The 24,707-nt window shown below is 40.0% G+C and overlaps 2 protein-coding genes across 3 annotated transcripts; one reads left to right on the top strand and one right to left on the bottom strand.

Annotated features, from left to right (window-relative positions):
• Nucleotides 1–876: 876 nt before the first annotated feature.
• Nucleotides 877–15,661, bottom strand: RB195_001989 (uncharacterized protein; the record flags this gene model as incomplete). Its single annotated transcript, XM_064199027.1, has 48 exons — nucleotides 877–927; nucleotides 1,156–1,298; nucleotides 1,356–1,483; nucleotides 1,539–1,667; nucleotides 2,935–3,035; nucleotides 3,138–3,266; nucleotides 3,319–3,405; nucleotides 3,461–3,655; nucleotides 3,725–3,871; nucleotides 3,949–4,038; nucleotides 4,134–4,211; nucleotides 4,324–4,384; nucleotides 4,478–4,590; nucleotides 4,648–4,708; nucleotides 4,762–4,913; nucleotides 5,022–5,153; nucleotides 5,226–5,370; nucleotides 5,430–5,533; nucleotides 6,360–6,520; nucleotides 6,586–6,739; nucleotides 7,087–7,168; nucleotides 7,399–7,515; nucleotides 7,571–7,662; nucleotides 7,723–7,836; nucleotides 8,015–8,170; nucleotides 8,248–8,347; nucleotides 8,440–8,625; nucleotides 8,733–8,864; nucleotides 9,314–9,389; nucleotides 9,437–9,548; nucleotides 9,672–9,741; nucleotides 9,866–10,012; nucleotides 10,214–10,275; nucleotides 10,502–10,675; nucleotides 10,731–10,832; nucleotides 10,910–11,031; nucleotides 11,085–11,219; nucleotides 11,289–11,362; nucleotides 11,446–11,536; nucleotides 12,814–12,949; nucleotides 13,249–13,321; nucleotides 13,470–13,600; nucleotides 14,127–14,256; nucleotides 14,328–14,397; nucleotides 14,455–14,548; nucleotides 14,649–14,815; nucleotides 15,403–15,522; nucleotides 15,640–15,661. 48 exons carry the CDS (start codon nucleotides 15,659–15,661, stop codon nucleotides 877–879), a joined length of 5,448 nt encoding a protein of 1,815 aa, XP_064054908.1.
• Nucleotides 15,662–15,965: 304 nt separating this feature from the next.
• RB195_001988 (uncharacterized protein) lies at nucleotides 15,966–24,213 on the top strand (the record flags this gene model as incomplete). Of its 2 annotated transcripts, none has more annotated exons than XM_064199025.1 (5): nucleotides 15,966–16,059; nucleotides 16,655–16,746; nucleotides 23,365–23,466; nucleotides 23,534–23,692; nucleotides 24,184–24,213. In XM_064199025.1, 5 exons carry the CDS (start codon nucleotides 15,966–15,968, stop codon nucleotides 24,211–24,213), a joined length of 477 nt encoding a protein of 158 aa, XP_064054906.1. The 2 variants fall into 2 exon arrangements, with proteins under 2 accessions (XP_064054906.1, XP_064054907.1); XM_064199026.1 differs by lacking the exon at nucleotides 24,184–24,213 and adding an exon at nucleotides 23,759–23,812.
• Nucleotides 24,214–24,707: the final 494 nt, after the last annotated feature.

Here is a 24,707-nt window from a genome sequence, read left to right as displayed (position 1 = left end):
GGATTGGTGCCTCAACGGGGTAGAATGAGTTCCTATGGTCCTTCGCATATCTTTTTCCAGCATGTCTCCCTGATGCTTCTAACATTCTTTCTTCAAAAAGAGGAAACAAACGTGCGAACGTTGCTTAAATACAATACATAGTGGCCAACAGTTTACGCGATCTGACGTAGAACGTTATTTTTATCACTACGACAGTGATATTCACGTCACATCATCTTAGCACATCATACTTGCCTAATAGTGGAGAACGGAGGAAACTCATACTTCAAATAATGTTTCCAAATTGCGGAGGTTTGAGAGAAACAGATGTAAAGTCAAGTTTGATTGTCCAAATATAGAACTGACGCGTTTAGGGGAAACCCATAAAATCTTTCATCTATACTTAAATTTTCAGGGAAAAATTGAAGAAAACGCTGTTAAGAAAAATCTATTCTTATCAAAAAAAAAGGTCGCTATTGCTATTTCTTATTGATCGGTGGAGGAGAGCGAAACGAACATAAAAATGCCTGAAGGTACAGGTTGGTTTTTATAAAGAATGTATTGTGAGTATCTGTTTTGGCTCACCAACTAAGTTGTGCAGTGATGAAAGTATCATATTTTATGCCACTTAATTAAAATGAACAACCATACCATGAGCTAAATAACCATTGACTAGAACGCTGTACTAAAAAAAGTGACACGTACATTGGATTATACTACGTACAATGGATTATTGCTAGCAAAAACACGATGCTACCATAAATTACAAGTGAAATTGAGAGGAATAAGGCAACCAATACACGCTTTAGACCAATACGATGCAAGGACTGAGTATTGCTAGAATTTATAAAGTTTATAAAGCATGGGAAATTATGGACATGCAGAGCCGCACGTAAATCAATATCGTTGTAGATCGGCAAGGTCCATTATTGGCGTTGGAATCGGTGACTGAAAATAAGATATTCTTATCATAGTTTAATGTTTAGTCATCCCCAAACTGGAGATTTGTACAGAAGTCAATCTGGACTTTAACTTGAAACCTTAGGTTTTTTTTAAAGATCTCAATCTCGCTTCCCACTGAGCTTTCGCTCCACTAAATTGCACGAATTTAACTATACCTCAAAATTCCGATGCTCTATCGATCTTAATAGAAAAAATCAGAAGAAGAAAAACCACCTTTGCATGTCTGAGCTCCGTAAAGTTACTCCTATCATCCCCCAATATATCATTTGTTTTCGTAGGGTGAGCTCGAGGTGGAAGCGGTGGAGCTCCGGACGAATGGTCAATACTTCGTCTGACACGGGACCGGAGCCGAATGCCTAAAGGAATCGATGATTCGAGAGTGAATTTAAGCACCTGCACCCATATGAACGCACCCTCAATACCCTCCATTGTAGGACGTCTAGCACGCGCTGGCGACTTAACAGAGTCCATGCTACTGTTTCTCATAGTAGCAAATACTCTTGCAGCATCGAAACGTTCAGATGTCGTCCGATTATTAGCTCTAGAAGAGAAACACCATGAAACATGCCAAACGAAGTATTCTCGTGGATTCTCACAATGTTGATGACGACGTGGTAGCGGATCCAGCTGCATGAGTGCTTGATTTTCTTGATGTTGTTAACATGCTTAACATCGTAGACCCAATTGCAGCTCCTCGCGATCGCAGGTTCAAAGTTCCACTGAGTCTGAAAGAAAACCAGGATAATCTTTGGGAAAAAAAAAACTTGCTAGAGAATGCTGCTCATTTAAAACGAATTTAGGCTAGGGAAAAAAAGAACGAGAACAATTCTCACTATTATAAACACCAGTCTAAACGTCCGGCTAAAGCCGGACTTTTTGTGGCGTTCGCTCCCCTTCACTGACCAACGAAAATCAGTACTAGTGTCCTTTTCTGTGAGATTAGACTTGTGGGTCTCTAACAATCTTTCTTCATCTTTTTTATTATAAATAAAGACAGAAGATTTTATAGTTTTCTTTCTAACCGCGTCAGTTCTACATTTGGAGAATATTCAAACTTCGGCTTCAAACACTCCGTCGATACTAATATAATGTACACACAATTTGAAAGTATTACTCGAAATTTGGGTTTTCCTCCTGTTTTCCTTCAAGAATGAATCAATGAATGATGTTTAAGCACAAAATGACGTCAAAGACTTTATCCTACTAATAAAGATAACGTCCTACGTCAGACCATGTAAACTGTTCGCTACTATTTAAGCAGCCGTTTGCATGCATTTTTCCACTTTTTGAGGAAGGCATGCTACCAACTGAACGAATGGCGAACAGAAAAGGAAATAGACACGCGGAGGAGTCATAAAGGTGAAAAGCAACGCGCCCAGTGGTCACGGTTATGAAACATCCCATTTACCTTTTGCGAAATGCGCACGAAGTTATTGCGCGCCAATCCGACACTGTGGGACCTGTCCCACTCCATATTATAGGTATCTGGCGCAGGTGCGCCAATCCGACACCGTGGGACCCGTCGAAACCCACATTATAGCTATCTGGCGCCGGCACACCAACGTGATGCCGGTGGACTCGTCGCACCCCACACTATACCTATCTGGCGCCGGCGCACCAACCCGACACCGTGAGACCCGTCGCACCCATACATACACACAGATACACATACACACATGTGACAGACTAAGCCCGTTATTATATAGCGTGCTGATAGACATAAACATACAACACAATCTTTGTATTTTTGGTCCCAATTCAAGCCTTTCAGAATATCAATGACTGAATCTAAGGGACTACCAAGCGAAGAAGAAGGAACGCAGACATGAATTCATCAGAAAAAAATAAAGTAGGACTGAACTAAGTACCAATTAAAGTTCTACACCAACTTGGTTCTACCTCTGTGTGTATAGCATTTCAGTTCCATCAAATTTTTCTCAATTTCATAGGAAAGAAGCATTATATAAAAAAAGCTACTATGTCACAACTTACGCAGCATCGAGTGAATTACTCGAAGACGATTTTTTGCTGGCGTCTATTCCATTGCTCTCGACTGAATATCGTATGGAAGCTCCAGGTGGCAAAATGGAACGCTAGAACTACGAAATTCTCATGTAAAAATATCAGTTTTTTCTTAACCTGTTATTACATTTGATTCAGCACATTTTCCCAATGAATTTAATACAAATGCTTACCGTGCGACCGAATTTATCTTCTACGTACTGTTTGTGTTCATAAAATCCATCAACCAGATGATCGTGGAACTGCTTTGTGATTTCTGTACGTGATGCGTGAGCATAGAGACAGAATTCAAGTATCTCCACCTATACGTAACCAATAAATTGGTGAAGAAGCAAAACAACTTAAAGGACAAACCTGCTCGATTATCAACGCACTAAGTTGCATAGCCAATTGTTTTTCGTCAGAATCATAGATCTTAGAACATTCGTCGGAGAAGAATACCTTACGAATGATAAAAGGCAAGTGGTGAGCCGCGGTGCGATTAGTTTCAAATTACCTCATAATTGCTGACACCTCCCATAACGGCAGGTCGCACGACTCCCAAAATTTCACCTGACAACTTCTTTACTGCATGTAACCGATCCAGTAATACGAGCAGCGCTGTTTCCATGAGTTCAGTGTTCTTTCTCTGCATTTGATCGACAGAACGACGCAGTGGATTTACATAAATTGGCGGAGACGTGGATATTATCTGAAGCCGAACATCCATGAACTGCTAAGTCATTTCAGTTATTTCTGATGCAGTAGTCCTCATTCCTACCTGTGTAGATCTCAAAATCCCAGGCAAGCGCTCATACGTGACCACTGTGCGTTTAACTATCCACGTCCGCATCAATTCAGAATCTTTGACAGATGTCCATTTCGTATCCTTACGCTCCTCTATGCGGCTATACTCAAAATCACGAATCTGGAATCAATTTTGATGGCATTAAAGAATTTAAAATGAGTAACCATTAAATAGTAGGAGAACTACTATAAACCTACATTGTAATGACGATAGTAATCCTTTATTGCTGGGTTTACATGAGCATCCTCGAATGGGCAAGCGGTTGGAATTGGGTCTACATTGAAGACCTAAACAAACGGAAGAATTCGTAAGCATCTGTTAAAAATAGAAACTACTCAACGTATTTATCGGCGGAAAAAAAATCAATTGTAAACAATGTAACCTGCATGTATCGTCCCGTTGAGTCCTTCAAGTGGGAGCAGTCGTCCATAGACATGATCGCTTCGGGGCCACCATATATCTGAAATGGGCTACTAGATTGAAAACGTTACACATTATGGCTTGTTCCTTCAACGGAAATTAGAAGGAATGTTTTCTCTGAGTGGGCTGCAATTAAAGAAGTAACCCTCTACCTGTTGCATTCTTTGCATAAAGTCTGCGTGCCGCTCCAGTTTATCGCTGCGGAAAACAAAACTGAAACAATGATCCTTTTTTGAATCTATTGAAATTGACAAGAAAATGATCCATAGTAGCTAACGATGATGGGTGAGGATTATTAACACTAACCTTATGCCGTTTAAGTAATTAGGAAATCCTTTTCCATAGAAAGCAACTAAATAATAGTAGAAGAAGGCCCGATTTTCCCGGTCTATTTTCCGATAAAGTTCAGCTATCCGTACCTAAAGCCACAATTTTTCGATCAATCCATGGAAAAAGCTGCATTTGAATGCATTCACCATCAACGAAGCCAACTTATCGTAATCTACATAGGTCTTCTCGTAAACGGGTAATAATTCTCTGCAACGAGTAGCTCGGTCATAAAGTAAGGACAGTCAGACGAAAAAGTATACTTCAGTATCTTGATCGCATCCTCCCACATTTCCCCTTCGGCAAAGAGGTCAGCAGCTTCACATAGTAGACTATCTTTTAACTGTCGTTCCAAGGCACACTGTCGATTCAACCGCCTTGAGACAAGGGATTCATCCAATTCGATGTCATTCCACTGAAATAAAGGCAGAAATATTACGTATTTTCATCGATCCAAGGAAAACATTTTGCTTTAAATCCACAATGGCATTATAAAGACAGTATCAAAAGAAGCAACACCTACACTGAGCGTGTTTGCATATAACATAAGCGTCTTAGCAGCTTCAATCTGATTATTGTAAAGAATGTGAAGATCGTACAACTTATACACATAGGTGATATAAAGATCATGGTGCCTATACTTCTCGTAATATCTCTGAAACAAAATAGCTAATAGGAACTAGTTAGAGTTTCAAAAACCTCCAGCTATAAATTAGAGGTCACGAACCAAGAGTTGCACGGTCCTGCTCATTCCATTCTCCATACAATCGGACGTCTCTCTAACGAGTCTGTACTCGAAAAGATGACCGAGAAGGCGATCAACCCTATCAATAAGTTCGCGTCCTCCACCTTCCCACAGTTCCTTGTCAGATCTGATAGGATATATAAATCTCATAAATAATATGTAAACAGATGATACCACAAAACGAACTGGCATTGGCTGGTTAGTATTTTAGTGAACTGTTCCTGGAACGCTCTTGTACCACGATCCTGATCAACTAAGCTGTCCAGCTGAGCGATAAGTTCGTCCGAGAACTGAAATAGTGAGACTCTAATTATCTCTGCTTCTTCATACATTTGGTTTATTATTCACGAAAATTTTCCACAATGATACTAGGTAAAAACCGAAGGTAAATGAATCAGCACCTGCAAAGATTTCTTAGAAACTACGAAGAGATCCTTAAGTATACACGCCTAGTTGCAAAAAATCGATAGTACAGAAAAGTAGAGTGGAAAAATGTTAACGTGAAGTGGAACGTTCTTAATGTTGAGCCCTCATTGGGGCTGATTTGCGTCGCCTGCTTGATTTTTGGAATCTGTAATGATGTAAGTCCATCCAATCCTCATCCAGTTTCGATGATGCTTTACGGTATACGTCAAAAGTACTGTTTTCCGCAATTTCTCAAAAAAAAAAGGCTCTGAAAATGTGAACAGTAGAGAGAACACTATACAGGGAAAAGTTTCCGCATACACGGATTCTAAAAGAGATACCAATTTTTTTTAGTTCGTTGATCATTTCTAAATTTTTCTAAAATTCTGATGGAGTCTGCCTAAAATATTTTTCCTATTTCAAAAAAAAAACCTCCTTCGCAAGAAAATCGGTTCTATGCAGCACATCAAATAACGGAAGATATTCTTAGCGTAGCGCATGGATACAATCGGCCTCCCACCCGGACCCACCAGTCAGAGTTTTCTTCAAGTTCTCGCGAGAGAAACCCGAAAACTCTCTCATGCTACTGTCACTTTTTTTCCTACGCGACATACGGGCAATTTCGCTGTTTTGGCTGAACATCCCGCCATCACACCATCTCGACAGCAGGCAGTGTACCAAAACAGTATAACTGCAATATTCAACCATCACCTTTTTGAAGTTCTTCCGATCTTCCACACATGAATGAAACTCGCACTGCATCATATCGAAGAAAATTGGTATTGTTGCTTCCCGTGTTTCATCATCTTCTACTAAAGCCACTTTCAAAAACGCACCCACTAACCGTGGAATGTACGCCATTTTCTGTAAAGCTAAAGAAAACCGTTCGGAACAAATCATTGGAACAAAGAATCAACATAGTGCTATTACAACTAACGAGTAAGCCGAAACCACATTGATCTCAGATCACGAGCAGCAGCTTTTCTTAACTGTACACGAGAATCTGCCTCGTCTCGAAGCCACTCATCGCTTGACTGTAGAGATGGTTGTGTTACGAAACACACAGCTGTCAACATGTACTCTTGCCATACCTACAAGAGCAGAAAATGTATGTTTGCACGTTCACTGACTCTAGCACAGGCATTTTCATGTTTCAAAAATAAAGAAAAACTATAATGTAAGATGGACAGCAAACGCAGTAGCTGAAGGTGTCAAATTTTTTGAATGCTGATTAAGGAACATATAGACAAAATGTGAAAAAGGCACTGGCTGCTAAAACGCTGCAAATACTAGTTTTATCCTATGTCTAGTGATAAAATAACGCCAAATAAAAAAATGATCTTTTGAAAAGAAAAAGATAATAGGTGAACAGAAACAAGAAAAAAAAAACAAAATTTTATAGCTTTTTATTTATGTTTTCGCTTTTAAAAAAACGCACATCAGAATAAAACCTCTCTCGTTCGTTCGAAAAGTATCCTTGAATGGCATTCATTAAAAATCGCAATGCCTTATGAACAGTTCTGAAAACAAAAATAGAGTGATTATCAGTACTTCCAAGGAGAAATCAAACAAATTATGTATCTCACATAAATAAGCAAGAAATCTGCTAAAAGAAAGATAGAGACGCAAATATACTTTCATCATCTGACACTTTTTCTGTTGATCACTATTTTCTCATGTTTTGTAAGCAGAAAACAAACACATTACAATTCATTCAGAGATCGTTTTGTTACGATACCAATCAACTCACTTATTCTGAAGCATGATCATTTGATGCCATGTGGCCGGGAAAGGACATTTACACAGGAGATCGCGTATCATTTGTAGCATTTCCAGAATAAAATCCATTTTATCTATATCACTCGGCCTAAACATTGCGTTCAATTTGTTCACTCAACCAAATGATAGCAGAACACACATACCGATTCTCTATGTAGTTACCGAAAAGTTGAGCTGACATCTTGCTAAGTAGAGCCAAAATTAACGAAAAGAATCTAGCACGAATTTCGTCGCTCTGAAACTAGACATGCCTTCTGGTAAATGTTTCAAGATAAAATGAATTTAAAAGTATAACCGTGGCGTTTTGTTGTCCTATAAAAACCATGGCCTGCACCAGCGGTCTGTACGTGGCGTTAATGATGAGATTAAGTTCCTCGTCGGTACCATACTGATACTGTGGCGGGTTGATCTGAAAGAATGACATGATGATCCATCAGTACTATCTTTGAGTGCATATAAAAAGAGCCAACAACACTCCAACAACTTCAACACTCTACTCAGTTTTATTACCAGAAAAATTGGATAGTTTTAGTGAGAAAGCTAACCCACTTTTACGGTGATCTAATTAAGAAAAGAATCATAGTTACCGTGACAGGAAATAGCCGTTCCAGCAAACTGCTAATGATTGTAGCACATTCGGTGGCTCTGTCAGCGAACTCGCGATCATCACTTTGATCTGAGTCGAGTTGCACTAGTATTAGATCGATACAGCGCGGTAACAAGACTAGACGACAAGAATGCAACTAAAAATTACAACAAACGTAAAAAGAAACAGAATGGGAATTGTCTTACAAATTTCTACAACTCTAAACTTGTTAACCTCGAAAAGATTTGTGTCTATGAGCTGTGAAACAAGCCCAAGGCGCTCGCGAGCAACAATATTCTTGCCGAATCCACTAATCACACGGATAAAAAACTTACTGAAAAGAAATTTCTCGCAGAAACGCGCCGGAATTTAAACAGAGCAAAACTGAAGAGAAAAATTTAAAAACGAACTAGAAGAAGATCGTACCATAAGTCAGTTGGTTCGTAGGCACCACTTGCACAGATTGGATCGACAATAGCAGGTAGATGTTTCAAGGCGGTGTTCTGTACAGTCATCCTTTCTCGCGTTTCTCCCATGAGACTTACCAGAGAATCTAGAACGCTATCCAAGTGAGAGCGGAAACTCGTGGCATATGCGGGATCGTCGGAGAAGCTATAAAAGTGGCCTCCCATTCACTGTTTCCGGTCCCCCCCCCATGAAAAAGCAGATCACTGATCTAGTACTGTTCTAGTAAAGCAAAACTACACGGATCGACTCACTTATCACCACTTTTCTTAGACTGAACTACAGTTCGGAACACGTGTCCCATAACCTTCAACGAATTACGCGTCTTTTCATTATTACTCGTGGAAGCACTGGCGATGTAGTGATTTAAGCATCTCATTAGCTTTCTGAAATATTTTTTCGAAAAATGAGAACAATAATGAAGTTTTTCGAGTAATGCCAATTTTGAAGAAGAAACTAGTCAAATCACTTTCTGCAAATGGAATTGAGTGCTTGGTAGACGACTCCATTTCAATGTATTAAAGGCAGCGTATCAGCGTGGAGTTGGGGATAGTAGATTGAGAAACCCACTGTGGTTCCGCTCATCTTTCCCTAATCATCGTAAAAAAGAACAGTGTGAACGAAAAACATCAAAAACTGTACAAGATCATGGAACTAAAGAATATACCGAGACAAATTGTAGATAGGAATGCGAAATTAACGAATGCGAATTCAAGTTTTCTAAAACGTTTGGAGGACTTGCCAAGACACTCAATAGCAACGGCTCAAAAAATCCTACGTTGAATATTATTTTTGTACAGGATGACTTTTCTGTTTGCAAGACAATGAAGCTTACATTGCTGCATTGCAATACGGGAACCGATCCATGTACTTCTTGAGCATCTCCAAACTCGAAGTATACCGTTGTTCATCTGAATTTAAAATAATGACCGCAACGCAGCAGTTTTCTGATACACACCTGTTAACTTCAAAAGCGCGACAACGACGTCAAAGACGGGCAACTCCAGTTGCTCCCGCTCTTCCCATAGCTCGAAAAGCGCATCTAGCAAAGGGCAAAGAAAGCGAATCATCTAAAGAGCACGACTTCTACAGAATGCAGCAGTTGCTAAACTAGCCTGATCACCAGCTTGAGAAAAAAAAAACAAGAAAAAGATAACGTTTAAAGTAGTTTTAAAAACTGATAATAGCCTGACCTCATCCTGCAAATCTCCAAAAGGAGAACCAAGAACATTAAGGGAGCTGTTCAGATTAGGCCTCGAATCTCTGAAAATTTCATTGGCTCCCAGAAGAAAGAAACGTAGCTTGCGTTGAACCATGCACGGATTCAAAAGTAACCAGATAAAAAAAAGATTGGACAAGCTCAGAATACACAAAGTGTAGAACAAACCTCCATCCTAGAACATTTAGAACGTGCTCGTTTTGAGTAAGCAAAGTAGAGCAAGTAAGAATGCTGATAAGAACGGAGCTCTTTTCGCTTAGACAGAATACTGAAGAGTGTGGTTTGTTAGTGGTATTTCCGAGATCACGGAGCACCCTCAAAAAGTTTTATTATGATGGAAATTAACAAATAACAATAACAATAAGCGAGAGATGTTCTAAAAGCCATGCAGATAAACGTATTCCTAGAAAATATAACTTGTGGAAGGGAGTTACCGAAGAAAGTGAAATTTTCTAGAGATTCTAGAGTAGAGATTAACTGAGCGAAAACAAGGTAGCTTTGCTAATTAAAAAAAACCTCTTAGTTTGTGGCAAAGGCAAATAGCTTGTGTTGTTTTCATCGTAATGTGATGACTCGATCTAAACAAACAACATTAAAAAGAAGAAGACACAGACCATTGCAACGTAAGGAAAATATTGCCTTATCGAATAATAATGCGTAATTTTTGTAACCACAACACTACACAATGTACACAAGTTCGAATTAAACCTATTTTCTGAAATTGACTGTACATTAAACCTCCAAGAAAGACCCTCTTTTGATGGGGGCACAGACTGGCACAAAGAGAAATTTTAAGTCTTGTACCTTGTAGACTAACAACTCGTGATCACCATCAGGAACAAGCACCGATTTGCACATTAATCTGATATGCGCAAGAGCAAATGGACCCTTTTCAGGTTTCCCTTTATCGTACGGTTTTCTTGAATGAAAAGTAATGCGCAGGTGTAGGTCACGACTTATGTCTTCGGGGAGTCGAATCTGTAAAATTAAACGCCGCATAGGGGCAGAAAAGATATTTAGGTTCCGCTCCTACCCTGATGTTTTCAAACCATAACGGCTTGTCCTCGTGAATATAGACGAAACTACGATAATCAGACGACAGCTTGACGGATCCAACACATACACTTTCGAAACACTAAAGTACAAAACTGAAGAAAGTGTTGAGCAGTGATAAGTACGGCAATGCTAAAAGTTTAGATACGAATAGCATACGTCAGGAACAACTCTTCCGTTTCCTTCAACCAAGTGTAGCCTAGCCTCAATATTTCTATCGGAGGACTTTCCGGATAATTCTCCCTGTACTAGTGTCACATAGAGTTCGTTTCGGACATCAACTGAAGACAGCATACTATTCCCAGCGTTCGTGAGAAGTAAATACCTCGCTAACCTGAAGCCGGGCCAGGATAGTCACAACGAAAAATTATCGCAGGCGGATTTCTCGTGAAAAGATATGGCCTCTTTAGACGCAGTTCCGACAATGCATTCGTGAAGATTTGTGTCGATATGAGAATCTTTACATCATCTAGAATGAAAGCAAATGTGAAAAATGGAACGGTGCGGCATCTAAAAGAAGAGCAAAAGATCCATTTACCTGAAGAAGTGTTCAATTTTGGCACTTTGCCAGTGGACTGCATAGACTTGAGAGCTTGGTCAAAACTTTGATCTCTAAAGAAATGAATTAATGAAGAGGAATGGACAACAGGAAAGTTATTATTAGAGGATGCAAGTGTGATATTTTAACTTAATACCTATTCAAGAATATGACCTTATCCTTTGCATCATGTGACGGCTGAGGATTTGAAAAGATGGAAGTCATGTCGAAGAAATCAAAGGCGAAGACTGTAAAGAAATAAAACACGCTGCATCTATAAACACACAAGAACAGATAATACAAGGTTGTACAGAAAATGATTTTTGACTCATAAAACTAAACTGTCAGTAAAGCTCTTTCCTTTAAAAAAAATTGGCAACAAATTTGCTATGCAACTGCGGCACCCACAAGCAAAAATGGTTCAAAAGAACTGTTTGGCTCTCTTTTATCAACGCTTGCAAATCATCATGCTATATAATAACGATTTTACTCTGTCATATGTGTGTTTGTCTATGTCACAAAATGCTAAAAAGAGGGTGCGACGAGTCCCAAGGAGTTTGATTAGTTCGACGACGCCACAAAGCTATAAAATCGGGTCCTACGGCGCCGCGGTGCAGTATTACGGCGCAATGACTTCAAGTGAATTTGTCAAGAAGTAAACGAAACGCTGTGAAACATTTTATGGCCATGAAAGCTGCTGTGTTGCTTTCCACCTTTACGCATTCCCCGAATGTCTGCACGTTTGCCTCAACAGGTTGGTAGCCTCCTTTCCTCGGAAATGGGAAATACGAATGAAGGCAGCTGCTTAAATAGTAGCTATTGATAAAGCCTTATCTTTATCACTTCGATGATGACGTTCATGTCATCATCGAACTGATAAATTCCTTTCATGTTATTACATTAATCTGCGCTAATTGTTGAAGAAAAAGAGAAGAAAAACTCATGCTTCGAATATGTTTCCAAATTTTCACGAAGCAATATTTGTGGGGTCTAAAATCAAGTTTGAATACTCTCCAAATATAGTACTGACGAATTTCGGAAGGGGACCATGAAATCATCATTTCAATTCATTGATAATTTCGCAAATGCTTAAATTTCAAAAACAAAAGAACGAAAGAAGCTTCGTTACAAAAAATACAAATTTAGTTCTAAGGAAACTGCCACTACATTTAATTTCTATTGATCAGTGAAAGAAGACAAGGCGTGCACCAGAAGAAGCCTAATGTCCGGTGTTATCCGGATGTTCATACTGGTATTACATAAATGAGCTACTTTGCGGTAAAGAAGCGCACGTTTTGTTCTCCGTTTATGAATGAAGCTCTGAAAGAATTTAATGAAATTATGTGGCAATTGTCTCGCTTTCTGGACCACTCAACAATTAAGCAACCATTGACCTCACTAGAAAATACTATCATAGCGAACAAAAATTGATATTGCGGAAAAGTAAGGAGCAGCGCATCCAGTGAACTTCATCAGCAATTGAATGTTCGAAAAGCAAGAATAACTTCCAAGTGTCGACACATACTCTGACGACAGTACAGATTAGTTGGCCCTGGTTCTTGGTTCCTCTTCAATGTCGATGAAGTGTGTTCCAATGGCGCTATGTGAGCAACACGTGTAATCAAAACGAAACGTTTGCCGATATCGGACTGAGTGAAATTCTATAAATAAACCTTTACGACGAGAAAATAGAACAGTAATTAGCAGACAACAAAATGAATATTAAGTAGTAGCCAATGCTTTCTTTTCTAAGTTTACATAAGTAACTAATGCGGTACTTCGAAGCCAGTTGTAAAGACGTATGCAGAAGAAAAGAGTCAGAAAATAAAGACAGAAGTTATGCAGAAAGGTGAAATGAAACGGTGTTATCAGTTAAAATTGCTAATTGGGTATAAGTGAGAAGGAAGCTGCTTACTCCTCTTCAAAAAAAAAAAACAAAAAAAAAAAACTAGGCACCTACCGTAAATAGACCGCGAATGTTGAGGTCTCGTGAGCTGGGCTCATTGCTTTTCCATATGAAAGTGAAAGTGTCGCTGAACAGCATGTAATCAATGCAAGTGAACAAAAACTACAATTAAAAGCAGTTAAGACTAGATAATAGAAAAGAGAAAAAAAACAGAAAATAGAAAATAACTAATTAGTGATTTTCAAAAAGAAAAGTTAATGCAGTTTGAAACGCACCTCGCAAAACGTCTCGCCTCCATATCGTACAGAGTCATGGTTACTTCGCAGTTGTATTTCATGTGCAGCTCTATACACTGCACCCGTAACAGAAGACAAAACGCTTTTGCAGGCTTTTCTTGTGAATCCAACTGAAAGATTTGTAAGAAGATTTTGTAGGGAAGTAATTCACAGCGCACAACCCTAACAATAGAGATACTCGGTTTTACAGCAGATGTGACTATGAATTTTAGCATGCTTCAAGTGACAAACTTGTGCAATAGTTCAACTCAAAGTTCAAGTAAACTACTGAAGCGATCATTTCAACAGATTATCCAAAGCGCACAAGCTCATTTTAGGTGTCTGTTAAACTAAGCAACAAGCTTTTAGAAATGATCCGTAAATAATGGTAAAACAAGGCGCATACGACTACTAGTTGTCTGTGTGAACACACAGCGATGCAAAAGAGAAACAAATTACGAAAAATACAGAGGAAATAACTGGTCGCTCTCTTTTTGTAGGTTGTCAGGAAATAACTCTTGACAACCTACAAAAAGAGAGCGAAGAGAAACAATTACTAAACACATAGATTTTCGGTGATGGCACCCTGACCTCCTCTCAAACAAAAATCTACGTCTGTGAAACTTCCTCAAGAAAAAAGAAATGAACTTGACTTACTCTGAAGGGATCCGATGCAACACGTTTTTGGGCGTTCTGGTGTTCGTCATACGTTTGAAGGAATGAAATTGAATCTGGATCAAAAGCCAGGCCGTGCTCGTCGCGAATAGTGACATTAAGACTGAGAAGCCTGAAGAAACGGTTTTCTTCACAAAAGCAGAATGAAAGAAACAAATGGACCTATGCTCCATATCCACTTACATGTTCCCACGATCTATCCTCTTAGCCAGCTGAATCCGCAAAGCATTCAATTCCTCCGAAGGAACTCCTCCTTTAAATGATATATAGTCATCATATGTTATCAAACAAGCCATAACAGCTGGCCAACCTGATAATATTTTCTGTCTAACAGAAAGCATATAGTCTATGAAATCCAACACTTCATTAAAATAGTGCATTTCGGAATGTTTCACGTAAATTTCCTGCAACAATTTGGAGTCATATGCGAAGACGAACTAAAACATTACAAGAGAAATAAGAACGAGCCATATAAGTAAATGGAACTACTTCGAAAAACACCACCTTTATCTTACACCACCACGACTGTGTAACCTGGTTGATTTCCTCCACAATACCAGCTCCCTCGGCGGTAGGATCAGTCTGGGAGTGGCGATTGACGAAATTTACAGCACTGAGTGGAAATAGGCCAGCTTCAGCTTTTGACCCAATATGGGAGCCTATGGCCCATCCTGAAAAGCAGCGGTTGTGAATAATTACAGCTTGACGTCAACAAACTTCTACATACAGAACCTTAGTAGCCATTTTCGCTCTAGGAAAACTAGCTGAAGTGAAGTGATATCGTAAATTACGGATATTCAATAAGTATTAATTAAATTGATGCGCAAAGAGGTAAACAAGGAAATGTTTCATTCGCTTAGATAAAAACTTATTAAGATACATAATTAAGTACTTCGGCAACAATAAATGACTTTAACACGTCCACAATATCACTACATGAACAAAGGAGAAAGGAATTCTTTTTTATAAACCACATTATGGAGCAAAATCAGTAGATTACATCCTTCTTTTCACTAGATGGTGTTGAAAGGTTCGAAATGGTGGCAGCTGGAGTACACCTCCCGAATTAATGCGATTAGATAAAACGCTGCGACAAATTTCAAAGTAAAAGATCATAGTAGATAGAAGGTGAAGAGATCGAATCGATTGGGTTCGAATAGACGCAAAAACACCAACATTCCGTATAAGTAGATCTTGGACCGTTTGAAAGGTACTAATATTTGAGTAAATGATCTTCGACTGAAGTAGTCCTACTCACCATCTTTCTCCAGATATACACACAATCGATCACCGGCGATAAGGTTCAAGAAGCAACAAGGAGCCTTCTTTGCTCGTACTTCCTCGATGAGATCTTCACCAGCTTTGAAATTGGCAAGCGCTAAAACATCAGCCGAGACCGGTTACAAGCAAATAGGTCGCAAACACATCACATAAAAGTGAAGGGAGTCAAAGGGAGCCATTCTTAACGAAAGAAATCAACGGTTTGAAAACTCACCAATTGCGTACCGTACCTTCATCGCTGCGTTCGATCGTACTCAAATTCAAGACGCCATAATTTCTAACGACTACGGATCTGTCCTTCGAAGACAATTAGAGAATTCACTTCGGGAGCTGTAACACAGCGACGGATGACTATTGAAGTTGCACGAGCGCTAATTGCTTGATTTCAATAACCATCCGCAGTTACACACGACGACGTTCTTCTCACGACTGCGCTTGCTTTTTCAAAAAAAAAGCTGCTTGAACAGGCGGATTTCAGGGTCCTTGGTTTTGTGTATCGTCGGTCTCCTCTCCCTTTCTTTCCTTTTCTTTCTGGATTTTATGGAGGTGGAATCCTCTGACAATATCAGTAAGAAGGGGATTAAGAAGAAAGCAAAGAAGAGAAGGCGTAACGTTAAGAAGGAAGACGAGGAATGTGAGTTCATTTAATGAAGAGTTTACAAATGATTTGTTGCTTAGTGTTTGAATTCTCGTTCTCCAACCAGTATGAGTACCTCTTTCTCCAAATATTTCACTTAGTTCTCTTCCCAAACGGGATGTGTCGGGGACATACATAGAAATACAGTAGGGTCAAAACGACATGGAGCACGTAGGCAATTGCGTACGCGGCTTCTTCGAGGCGCTCCGGTGGAGCGTGGCCGCCAGGAGCGTGGTGAAACCCTTGCTGGCACCACCCATCGCTGCAGTTTGCGACGGTCCCAAGTTGCTTCCAACTGCTGCCTCCACGGCGCCATTTCGAGCGCGTACGCAAATGCACCGCAACTACACTCGTGATTCATGTCGTATTGACCCGACTATACTCTCAGTAGTGCTCTATTCAATAGTTCTTTTGAACTGTAGTGTTAGGAATTATTACGACAAATGACCAGTTTAAGTGCATACCGGATCTCAGAAAGACAGATCTTCTAAGTTGATGTGTAGATGTAGATGCCTTTTTGCAGAAAGATTAAGATGATCATGCTCTCAGAAATAATTGTCATTGTCTCCGTATTTCATATCCGTTTTTTTAGATGTCGAGAATGTTCGAGAAGCAAGAAAACTTAAGGCAAAATTTTCATCTTCGAAGAGAAAAGCAAAGGATGACGATATGGCATTTTTGAAGGTGAGCGACGTATAGTCGAGTCAAATGACATGAATCACGAGTGTAGTTGCGGTGCATTTGCGTACGCGGCGCGGTGGAAGCAGCAGTTGGAACCGAGTTAGGACCATCGCAAACTGCAGCGATGGGTGGTGCCAGCAAGGCTTTCACCACGCTCCTGGCCGCTACGTTCCACCGAAGCGCCTCGAGAGAAGCCGCGTACGCAATACAACACGTGCTCCATGTCGTTTTGACCCTATTATATTCTGGCAATGCAGTGCAATTTTCGAATAGCCGGGGCGCTTGTATTTATTCGATTTTTCGACTGTTTTTTAAAAGAGTCAGACATTTTGCAGTAGTCAGTGGAAACTAATTGAGGTGCAATTTACTTCTACCGAGTGATTCTGTACCTAACTTCTTTAAAGTCATCACTCCACGAATCTGAGGTCGTACGGATTTCAGGTGGAGTATTCGTATACGGGATGGGAGACTATGGAGAGGAGGTGATTCCGTCCATTTCTTCCTAATTGCCGTAAAAAACGGTCCGGAAGGTTCAGGCGTTCTGGCGCACTATTTTCCACAATGAGTTCGACTGGAGCGCGCCAGCCATGTGCGGCGCCGTATCTTCCGGGCCGTTTTTTACGGCATTTAGGAAAAAATGGACGGAATCACCCCCCCCCTCCCCCCTCCCTCCATAGTCTCCCATCCCGTATACGAACATTCCACCTGATATCTGCACCACCTCAGATTCGTGGGGTGATGCCTTTAAGAACCTTGAACATCACCTCAAATAGCATGCCTTGAAGGCTTTGGGCGCGGAACGGTCAAGAGGTACTCGTATGATGTGCCGCCGCGTATCAGGAGGCTAATGAGCAATTAGCGAAGGTGTGTGTCCTAAAGAGATTCGCTTTCGTTGGCACCCAAATAGCTGACTCTGCTTACCTACCGCTAATCATACGCTGCATCACCGGCTAGGATATAATTCACTATCTACTAAATTGTTTTCGAGAATCAGACACATTCACTGCAATTTTGTGGCGTGAGGTGATCTCAATTTTGTAATCGTAGCATAAGCAAGAGAAATCCTCACGTGAAATATGGGATAAGGATGTATCTGATAGCTTCAAATTACGTGCATAAAAATTTTCGTTAGAACGGAATATTCCAGCTCTCAAAGGTAACGGTAATGGGAATTACCGTTATCCTGTAACTCCCAAGTTTTTTTTAGCCTAATTTATTTCTAAACCTCTGCATCTCTGTCTTCTTGGAACTTACAGGAAGAAAAATTGTTCAAATTTGGTAAGATTCCTAGACTTTCTGAAGGTGATATAAAAACAAACTCACTCCCTTTTTTCGTTCGCGTATCCGCCGGCATATCCACAGGGCATGTTATGCCTCGGAGGCATTCGCGTAGAATCCGCCGGGACCCTCTTTACCGTTCCCCCGTCTCCCTGACGCCCCGCTCACGCCACCCTCTCCACCCATTTCGCCGCGCCTGCTGCTCTTACGACGAGTTTTTTTTTTGCCGCACCTGCACCTCTCATGATGCGCTTTTAAAATTGTACGAAAAAGGAAGTATCCGGTATTAGATGTTGTTTGAAACTCTACATAAAATATGCTTGTAAGTTAATATGAAAGAAGGAAAGAATGAAAGAGTTTTGTATAAATGATGTGCCATTTACAAATGCTAGTGAAAACGACATTATCCTGTTTTGACTTGTTAGGTGGAAACCACTCATCCATCTCTGGCAATGCAAAAGATCTTTCAAAAAATGTCCCAGTGATAGGTGAATGTTTTTTCGCTCTCTAGGAAATTCTTTTTGCTTATCTAACTGGGTAAGACTGGCATCCAACGACCAATGAGGTGCGAATAATGCCTCGCAGACATATACTGTGCCAAGAGGTTTATCTCGAAGATACAAAGGTCTCTGTTCGCCACTAATACACCTAACCTGTTATATTGATTTAACGCAGAGAATAAATAGAAATGAAACGATAAAACGCTGTTGAAAGAGAATTGAAGAACCATACAAATTTTTACTGTATAAAACGTACAAGCAAGAATTGAATTATTTGACATGCGTTCTATAGAAACATTTCATTTATGTAAAATTTTGAAAAGGTAAAATGTAGAAAGAAGTTTAAAGAATGTATACAAATAATAAGCACATAAAGTTGCTGTACGCATAGCTGCATCGTGACAAACATACTTATGCAGGTTTATATAAAAGAATTGGGGCGTGAAATATGTGAAATTATGAGATGTGGAAATATATGCATGTTATTTTTTCCCCTGCAGCATCTTTTTGAGATAATCTTTACTCATTTAAAGTTATAGAAGGATGTACTTCTCTTTTATTTCCAATAATATGCGCTATAATAAATTTATTAAGTATAAGTTTATTTTACCCGTACATCAGAGTTTGCGCATATATTTCCACACATCTCATAATTTCACACATTTCACGCCCTAACTCTTCTATATAAACTCGCAGTGCATAAGTATGTGTTTGTCACGACGCCATTCAACGAATTCATGTTCAACTTTCAACTGCAGCAGCTATGCGTACAGCAACTTTATGTGCTTATTATTTGTATACATTCTACAAACTTCTTTCTACATTTTACCTTTTCAAAATTTTACATAGATAGAATGTTTATATAGAGCGCATGTCGAATATTTCAACCCCTGCTTGTACTTTTTATACAGTAAAAATTTGTATGGTTCTTCAATTCTCTTTCAACAGCGTTTTATCGTTTCATTTCTATCTATTCTCTGCGTTAAATTAATGTAAGTTAGGTGTATTAGTGGCGAACAGAGACCTTTGTATCTTCGAGATATACCTTTAGGTACAGTGTATGTCTGTGAGGCATTATTCGCGCCTCGTTGATCGTTGTACGTCAATTTTACCCAGCTAGATGAGCAAAAAGAATTTCCTAGAGAGCGAAAAAACATTCACCTATCACTGGGACATTTTTTGAAAGATCTTTTGCATTGCCAGAGATGGATGAGTGGTTTCCACCTAACAAGTCAAAACAGGATAATATCGTTTTCACTCGCATTTCTAAATGGCACATCACTTATACAAAACTCTTTCATTCTTTCCTTCTTTTATATTAACTTACAAGCATATTTTATGTAGAGTTTCAAACAGCCTCTAATACCAGGTACTTTCCTTTTTGTTCAATTTTAAAAGCGCATCATGAGAGCTGCAGGTGCGGCAAAAAAAACTAGTCCTATGAGCTGCAGACGCGGCGAAATGGGTGGAGAGGGTGGCGTGAGCGGGGCGTCAGGGAGACGGGGAACGGTAAAGAGGGTCCCACGTATACGCGAACATACCTCGACGAGGTCACGCCCCAGTCATTCATGAAGACGCAGACAACCATCATAGATGTTCTTCTAGCCACAGAGACGCAGAAAATTGCGCTTACAAGGAAATATGCAAAGAAGAGTGGTGAGTCGAAATTACCAAATAAGTAAAAGAATAATAGTGTTAGATAGAAGTACATGGGATTCGTATGGTGCTCTAATGAAGAAGGGGAGTGAGTTTGTTTTTATATCACCTTCAGAAAGTCTAGGAATCTTACCAAATTTGAACAATTTTTCTTCCTGTAAGTTCCAAGAAGACAGAGATGCAGAGGTTTAGAAATAAATTAGGCTAAAAAAAACTTGGGAGTTACAGGATAACGGTAATTCCCATTACCGTTACCTTTGAGAGCTGGAATATTCCGTTCTAACGGAAATTTTTATGCACGTAATTTGAAGCTATCAGATACATCCTTATCCCATATTTCACGTGAGGATTTCTCTTGCTTATGCTACGATTACAAAATTGAGATCACCTCACGCCACAAAATTGCAGTGAATGTGTCTGATTCTCGAAAACAATTTAGTAGATAGTGAATTATATCCTAGCCGGTGATGCAGCGTATGATTAGCGGTAGGTAAGCAGAGTCAGCTATTTGGGTGCCAACGAAAGTGAATCTCTTTAGGACACGCACCATCGCTAATTGCTCATTAGCCTCCTGGATACGCGGCGGCACATCATGCGGGTACCTCTTGACCGCATAGGAAATTTGCACAAGAACAAAACAACGTCAAAAAAACATAAATGAAGCTGAAAATTCCAAAATAAAAGTTAAAAAGTGTAGAAACGAGAACCTGGTCGTTGGAGGGCGTAGATTTGTGACTGAAAAAAAACTATGTAGAACATATATTTAGAAACTATGTAGAAGATACATTATGTAATAGATATATTTGTATTCATGCAGAGTATTTAAAGGCATCACTCCACGAATCTGAGGTGGTACAGATTTTAGGTGGAGTATTCGTATACGGGATCGTAGATTATGGAGAAGGGGTGATTCCGTCCATTTCTTCCTAATTGCCTTAAAAAAAGCCCTGAAGATACGGCTCCAGCATTCTCACTATTGTCCACAGGAAGTTCGACTGGAGCGCGCCAGCCTTGTGCGGCGCCGAATCTTCCGGATAGTTTTTTACGGCAATTAGGAAGAAATGGGCGGAATCACCCTCCTCTCCATAATCTACTATCCTTTATAAGAATACTCCACCTGAAATCCGTACCACCTCAGATTCGTGAGGTGATGCCTTTAATGCACGTATGATACTGCAATAGTTTGTAAAAGTTCTGATTTGTTTGTTTCACGAGTAAAACACTATTATTTTCTATTTCTGGATCTCCTATGCAATCGTTCGATGTATCTCTATACGTAATTGATCGACGCTCCGCACAGAAGCAATAACAGAGCGTCCCCCTGCGAGGCATGTGTCGCATCTCATTAGACGTGGATGTGATGGGCGGGGGATAAGGCAAACGCAGCACAATGCTCTGTTGACGCTGCTCAACCGCTGCGCAAAAATTTGGAGTCGCGCAAAAATTCGGAGTCGCGCAAAAAATTTCTTTTTTGTTCTATTTCTCAACTGGATTGGAATTGCTGTCTAAAGTTGCGTATTTGTGCTGTTTTAATATTCTTTAACGTATATGTTTAGTAGAGTTAAAAGGACATGAAACACGTTGCAGTTGCGTAAGCGGTTGCGCTGGCGGTGGAGATAACGGTTAGAATCGAGTTGGGACCATCAGCGAGGAGCAATGTCAGCAAGGACACCCCTAGATTCTAACCGCTTCGCCCCGCAGCAACGAGCATAACCACTAACGCAACTGCACCGTGCTTCATGTCGTTTTGACTCGACTATATATTTAATATATAGAGACAGGTGTGGCGCAGTCGGTTTGAGGTATGTTGTAGCCACACAATCAATGGTACGAAACCGTCCTTGTGCAAACCAAGTCTTTCATCCCTCCGGAGAATTGGATAAATTGGTGCTAAATTTGTCTGGGTGGAGGGGATAAAAACATTTGTCGATAGTCTAATTTAGCAGCAGCCAAGATTGTTAACAAACTTTATTACGACTAACGTTTCGGCGTCGTCGCTTTCGTCAGAGCCTGGAAAGTCAGATCATTTGTGATATATCCTCTCAAATGCCTCATCCAGAACAAGTCATCATTCCCTAAGATGCTACATCCAAAATCGAAACCAAAAGAGTCCAAAATGTTATGCTTACCTAGCTAGCCGTGTTGCCGTGATATTAGCGGTCCTCCGCGTGATAATATCGCTCCGCTAATACTAGTTAGGATGCGACCCGCATATGACCCCGTAGATCAAAACCCGCAAAGGTCTTGATACAGAGCCAGCTGGTTGGTCATGCTATGCTTCTTCCTTTCTATTCATTTTTGGACTTTTAGCGTTTATCCAAAACGCCTCCAAAGTTCTGCGAGCTACAATTTCGGGTTCTTGGCTGTTGCTAAATTGGACTATCGACCAGTTGCAGTCTCTATGCCAAGATTCAAGGAAAGTCGAACTTTCGCACAACTGGAAGATAAAAACACTGTTTTGATCATCGACTGGCCCCCGCAAGTCATTGTATAGGCCAACACGCGGTGGTGGTGCTCCGGCGCCAGATAGCTATAAAATGGGGTGCGACGGCTCCCACGGCATCGGATTGGTGTGCTGGTGCCTGAAATCTATGAAAGGGAATGCGATAGGTGCAGCGGCGTCGGATTGGTGCGGCAGAGAGGTATAAAATGATGCGACGTGCCCCTCGACGTCTAGTTAGTGCGTCAGATAGCTATAAAATGGGGTACGGGCACAGCAAAGGGCATTCTCACGTATCTCGCAAGTATAAACACCGTTTCCTACGCTTTTCTCCAGAACAGTTAGAGGGAAATGAGAGAAGCTAAGTTCATACTCATAATCTGCACCACGAACTCTATATTTTCCGTCGGGTTTCCACAATACGTCAATTTCGTTATGCGCTGTTTTAACTGCAATCACCTACCTAAACAGTCATCCTTTCTACTCTTGGAAGTGCACACCGTCTGTAGTCTTGTGATTTCCAGAATTATGCGGAACTAACACTTGCTCTCATGCTTCGCTACACTTTCTCTCTTTTTGAAATCGGCTTATTTTTATCGGAAATTGTTTGCTGTTTTAATTTCTGAACTTTTGTGACTAAAGTAGCCAAGAATCTTCACTCTGTACTTCACATGCATGGGCGATTTCTGTTTCTAGAAATAACGAAGGATTTCTTTAAAATTGTTTCGTAACAGTTTTGTTTTCCAGGTTAATGGCTCTGGTAGCTGCACACCCAAAATAAGAAACTCTGAAACCCATAATAATCTTATTAAAAGAGCAGAGGAGGCGCAGATCAATCGAATTTTTCAGGTGTCACTGCTTTTTTGAGGTCCTTTAAATGCAAGGATATTATTTGAGATCAATAATCTCTTTACAGGTAGATATCCGGCCAGAAGCACTGCAAACTCTATGGATGTGTGCACTTTGTCATCAAAGATCTGCTCAAGATGATCTTGGTGACCTTTTTGGTCCTTACTATGTGAACATGCGACCTGAAGGGCAGTGGCCAAGTTTCCTCTTCAAAAAGTCGTTAAAGGTAGTATTTTTAATTTATTTTTTACGAGAACATCCTCTTCTTGATTCTCTTTCGATTTCCTTAAAGGCATCACCCCACGAATCTGAGGTGGTGCAGATTTCAGGTGAAGTATTCTTATAAGGGATAGTAGATTATAGAGAGGAGGGTGATTACGTCCATTTCTTCCTAATTGCCGTAAAAAACGGCCCGGAAGAGGCGCCGCCGCACAAAGGTGACGCGTTCCAATCGAACTCGCTGTAGAAAGTAGCGCGCCGGAAAGCTCGAAGCCTCATCTTCCGAGTCGTTTTTACGGCAATTAGGAAGAAATGGACGGAATCACTCTCCTCTCCATAATCTACTATCCCTTATAAGAATACTTCACAGAAATCCGTACCACCTCAGATTCGTGGAGTGATGCCTTTAATTTAAAAGCAACTTGAATCATACTACTATTGGTAGTGTTATGTTTTACTCTAATTTCAAGTGAAAGACGTAAAGGGTAATGTTTTTAGTTTCTTGAGCAATGTTTCAAACGAATGTGATTTGCTTATATGCAGCATATCAAAGACTTCATTTTTAGCTCTACTAACAGCAAGTGTTTATTTTCGTCATTTGTGTGGAAGACGAAATCTTTACTGAACGTTCAAAGATTTGCGAAAGTTCGACTTTCCTTGAATCTTGGCATAGAGATTGCAACTTGTTGATAGTCGAATTTAAGCAACAGCCAAGATTGTAACAAAATTTATTACGGCCGCAATAAATTTTGTTAACAATCTTGGCTGTTGCTTAAATTCGACTATCAACAAGTTCAAAGATTTGTTTGTCGATTGCTTTATTCACAATTCAGTTTGAACATGATAGAATTAGTAACGATCTTTTACTTATCCCTTCCAATTGTTGTATACTAACATTCAAAATGAGTGTTAGTATCTCTGAGTTTGAAAAAAATGATTACGATCATTTTTAATGTAAATGGCTGCTATTTTAATAGTACCGTTTTAACCTGAGCTGAATTCAAAGGCAAATACGACTGAAG

Source organism: Necator americanus, chromosome IV, assembly GCF_031761385.1.
Source record: "Necator americanus strain Aroian chromosome IV, whole genome shotgun sequence".
NCBI classification, from domain to species: Eukaryota; Metazoa; Nematoda; class Chromadorea; order Rhabditida; family Ancylostomatidae; genus Necator; species Necator americanus.
This window is presented reverse-complemented; position numbering and strand designations above follow the sequence as displayed.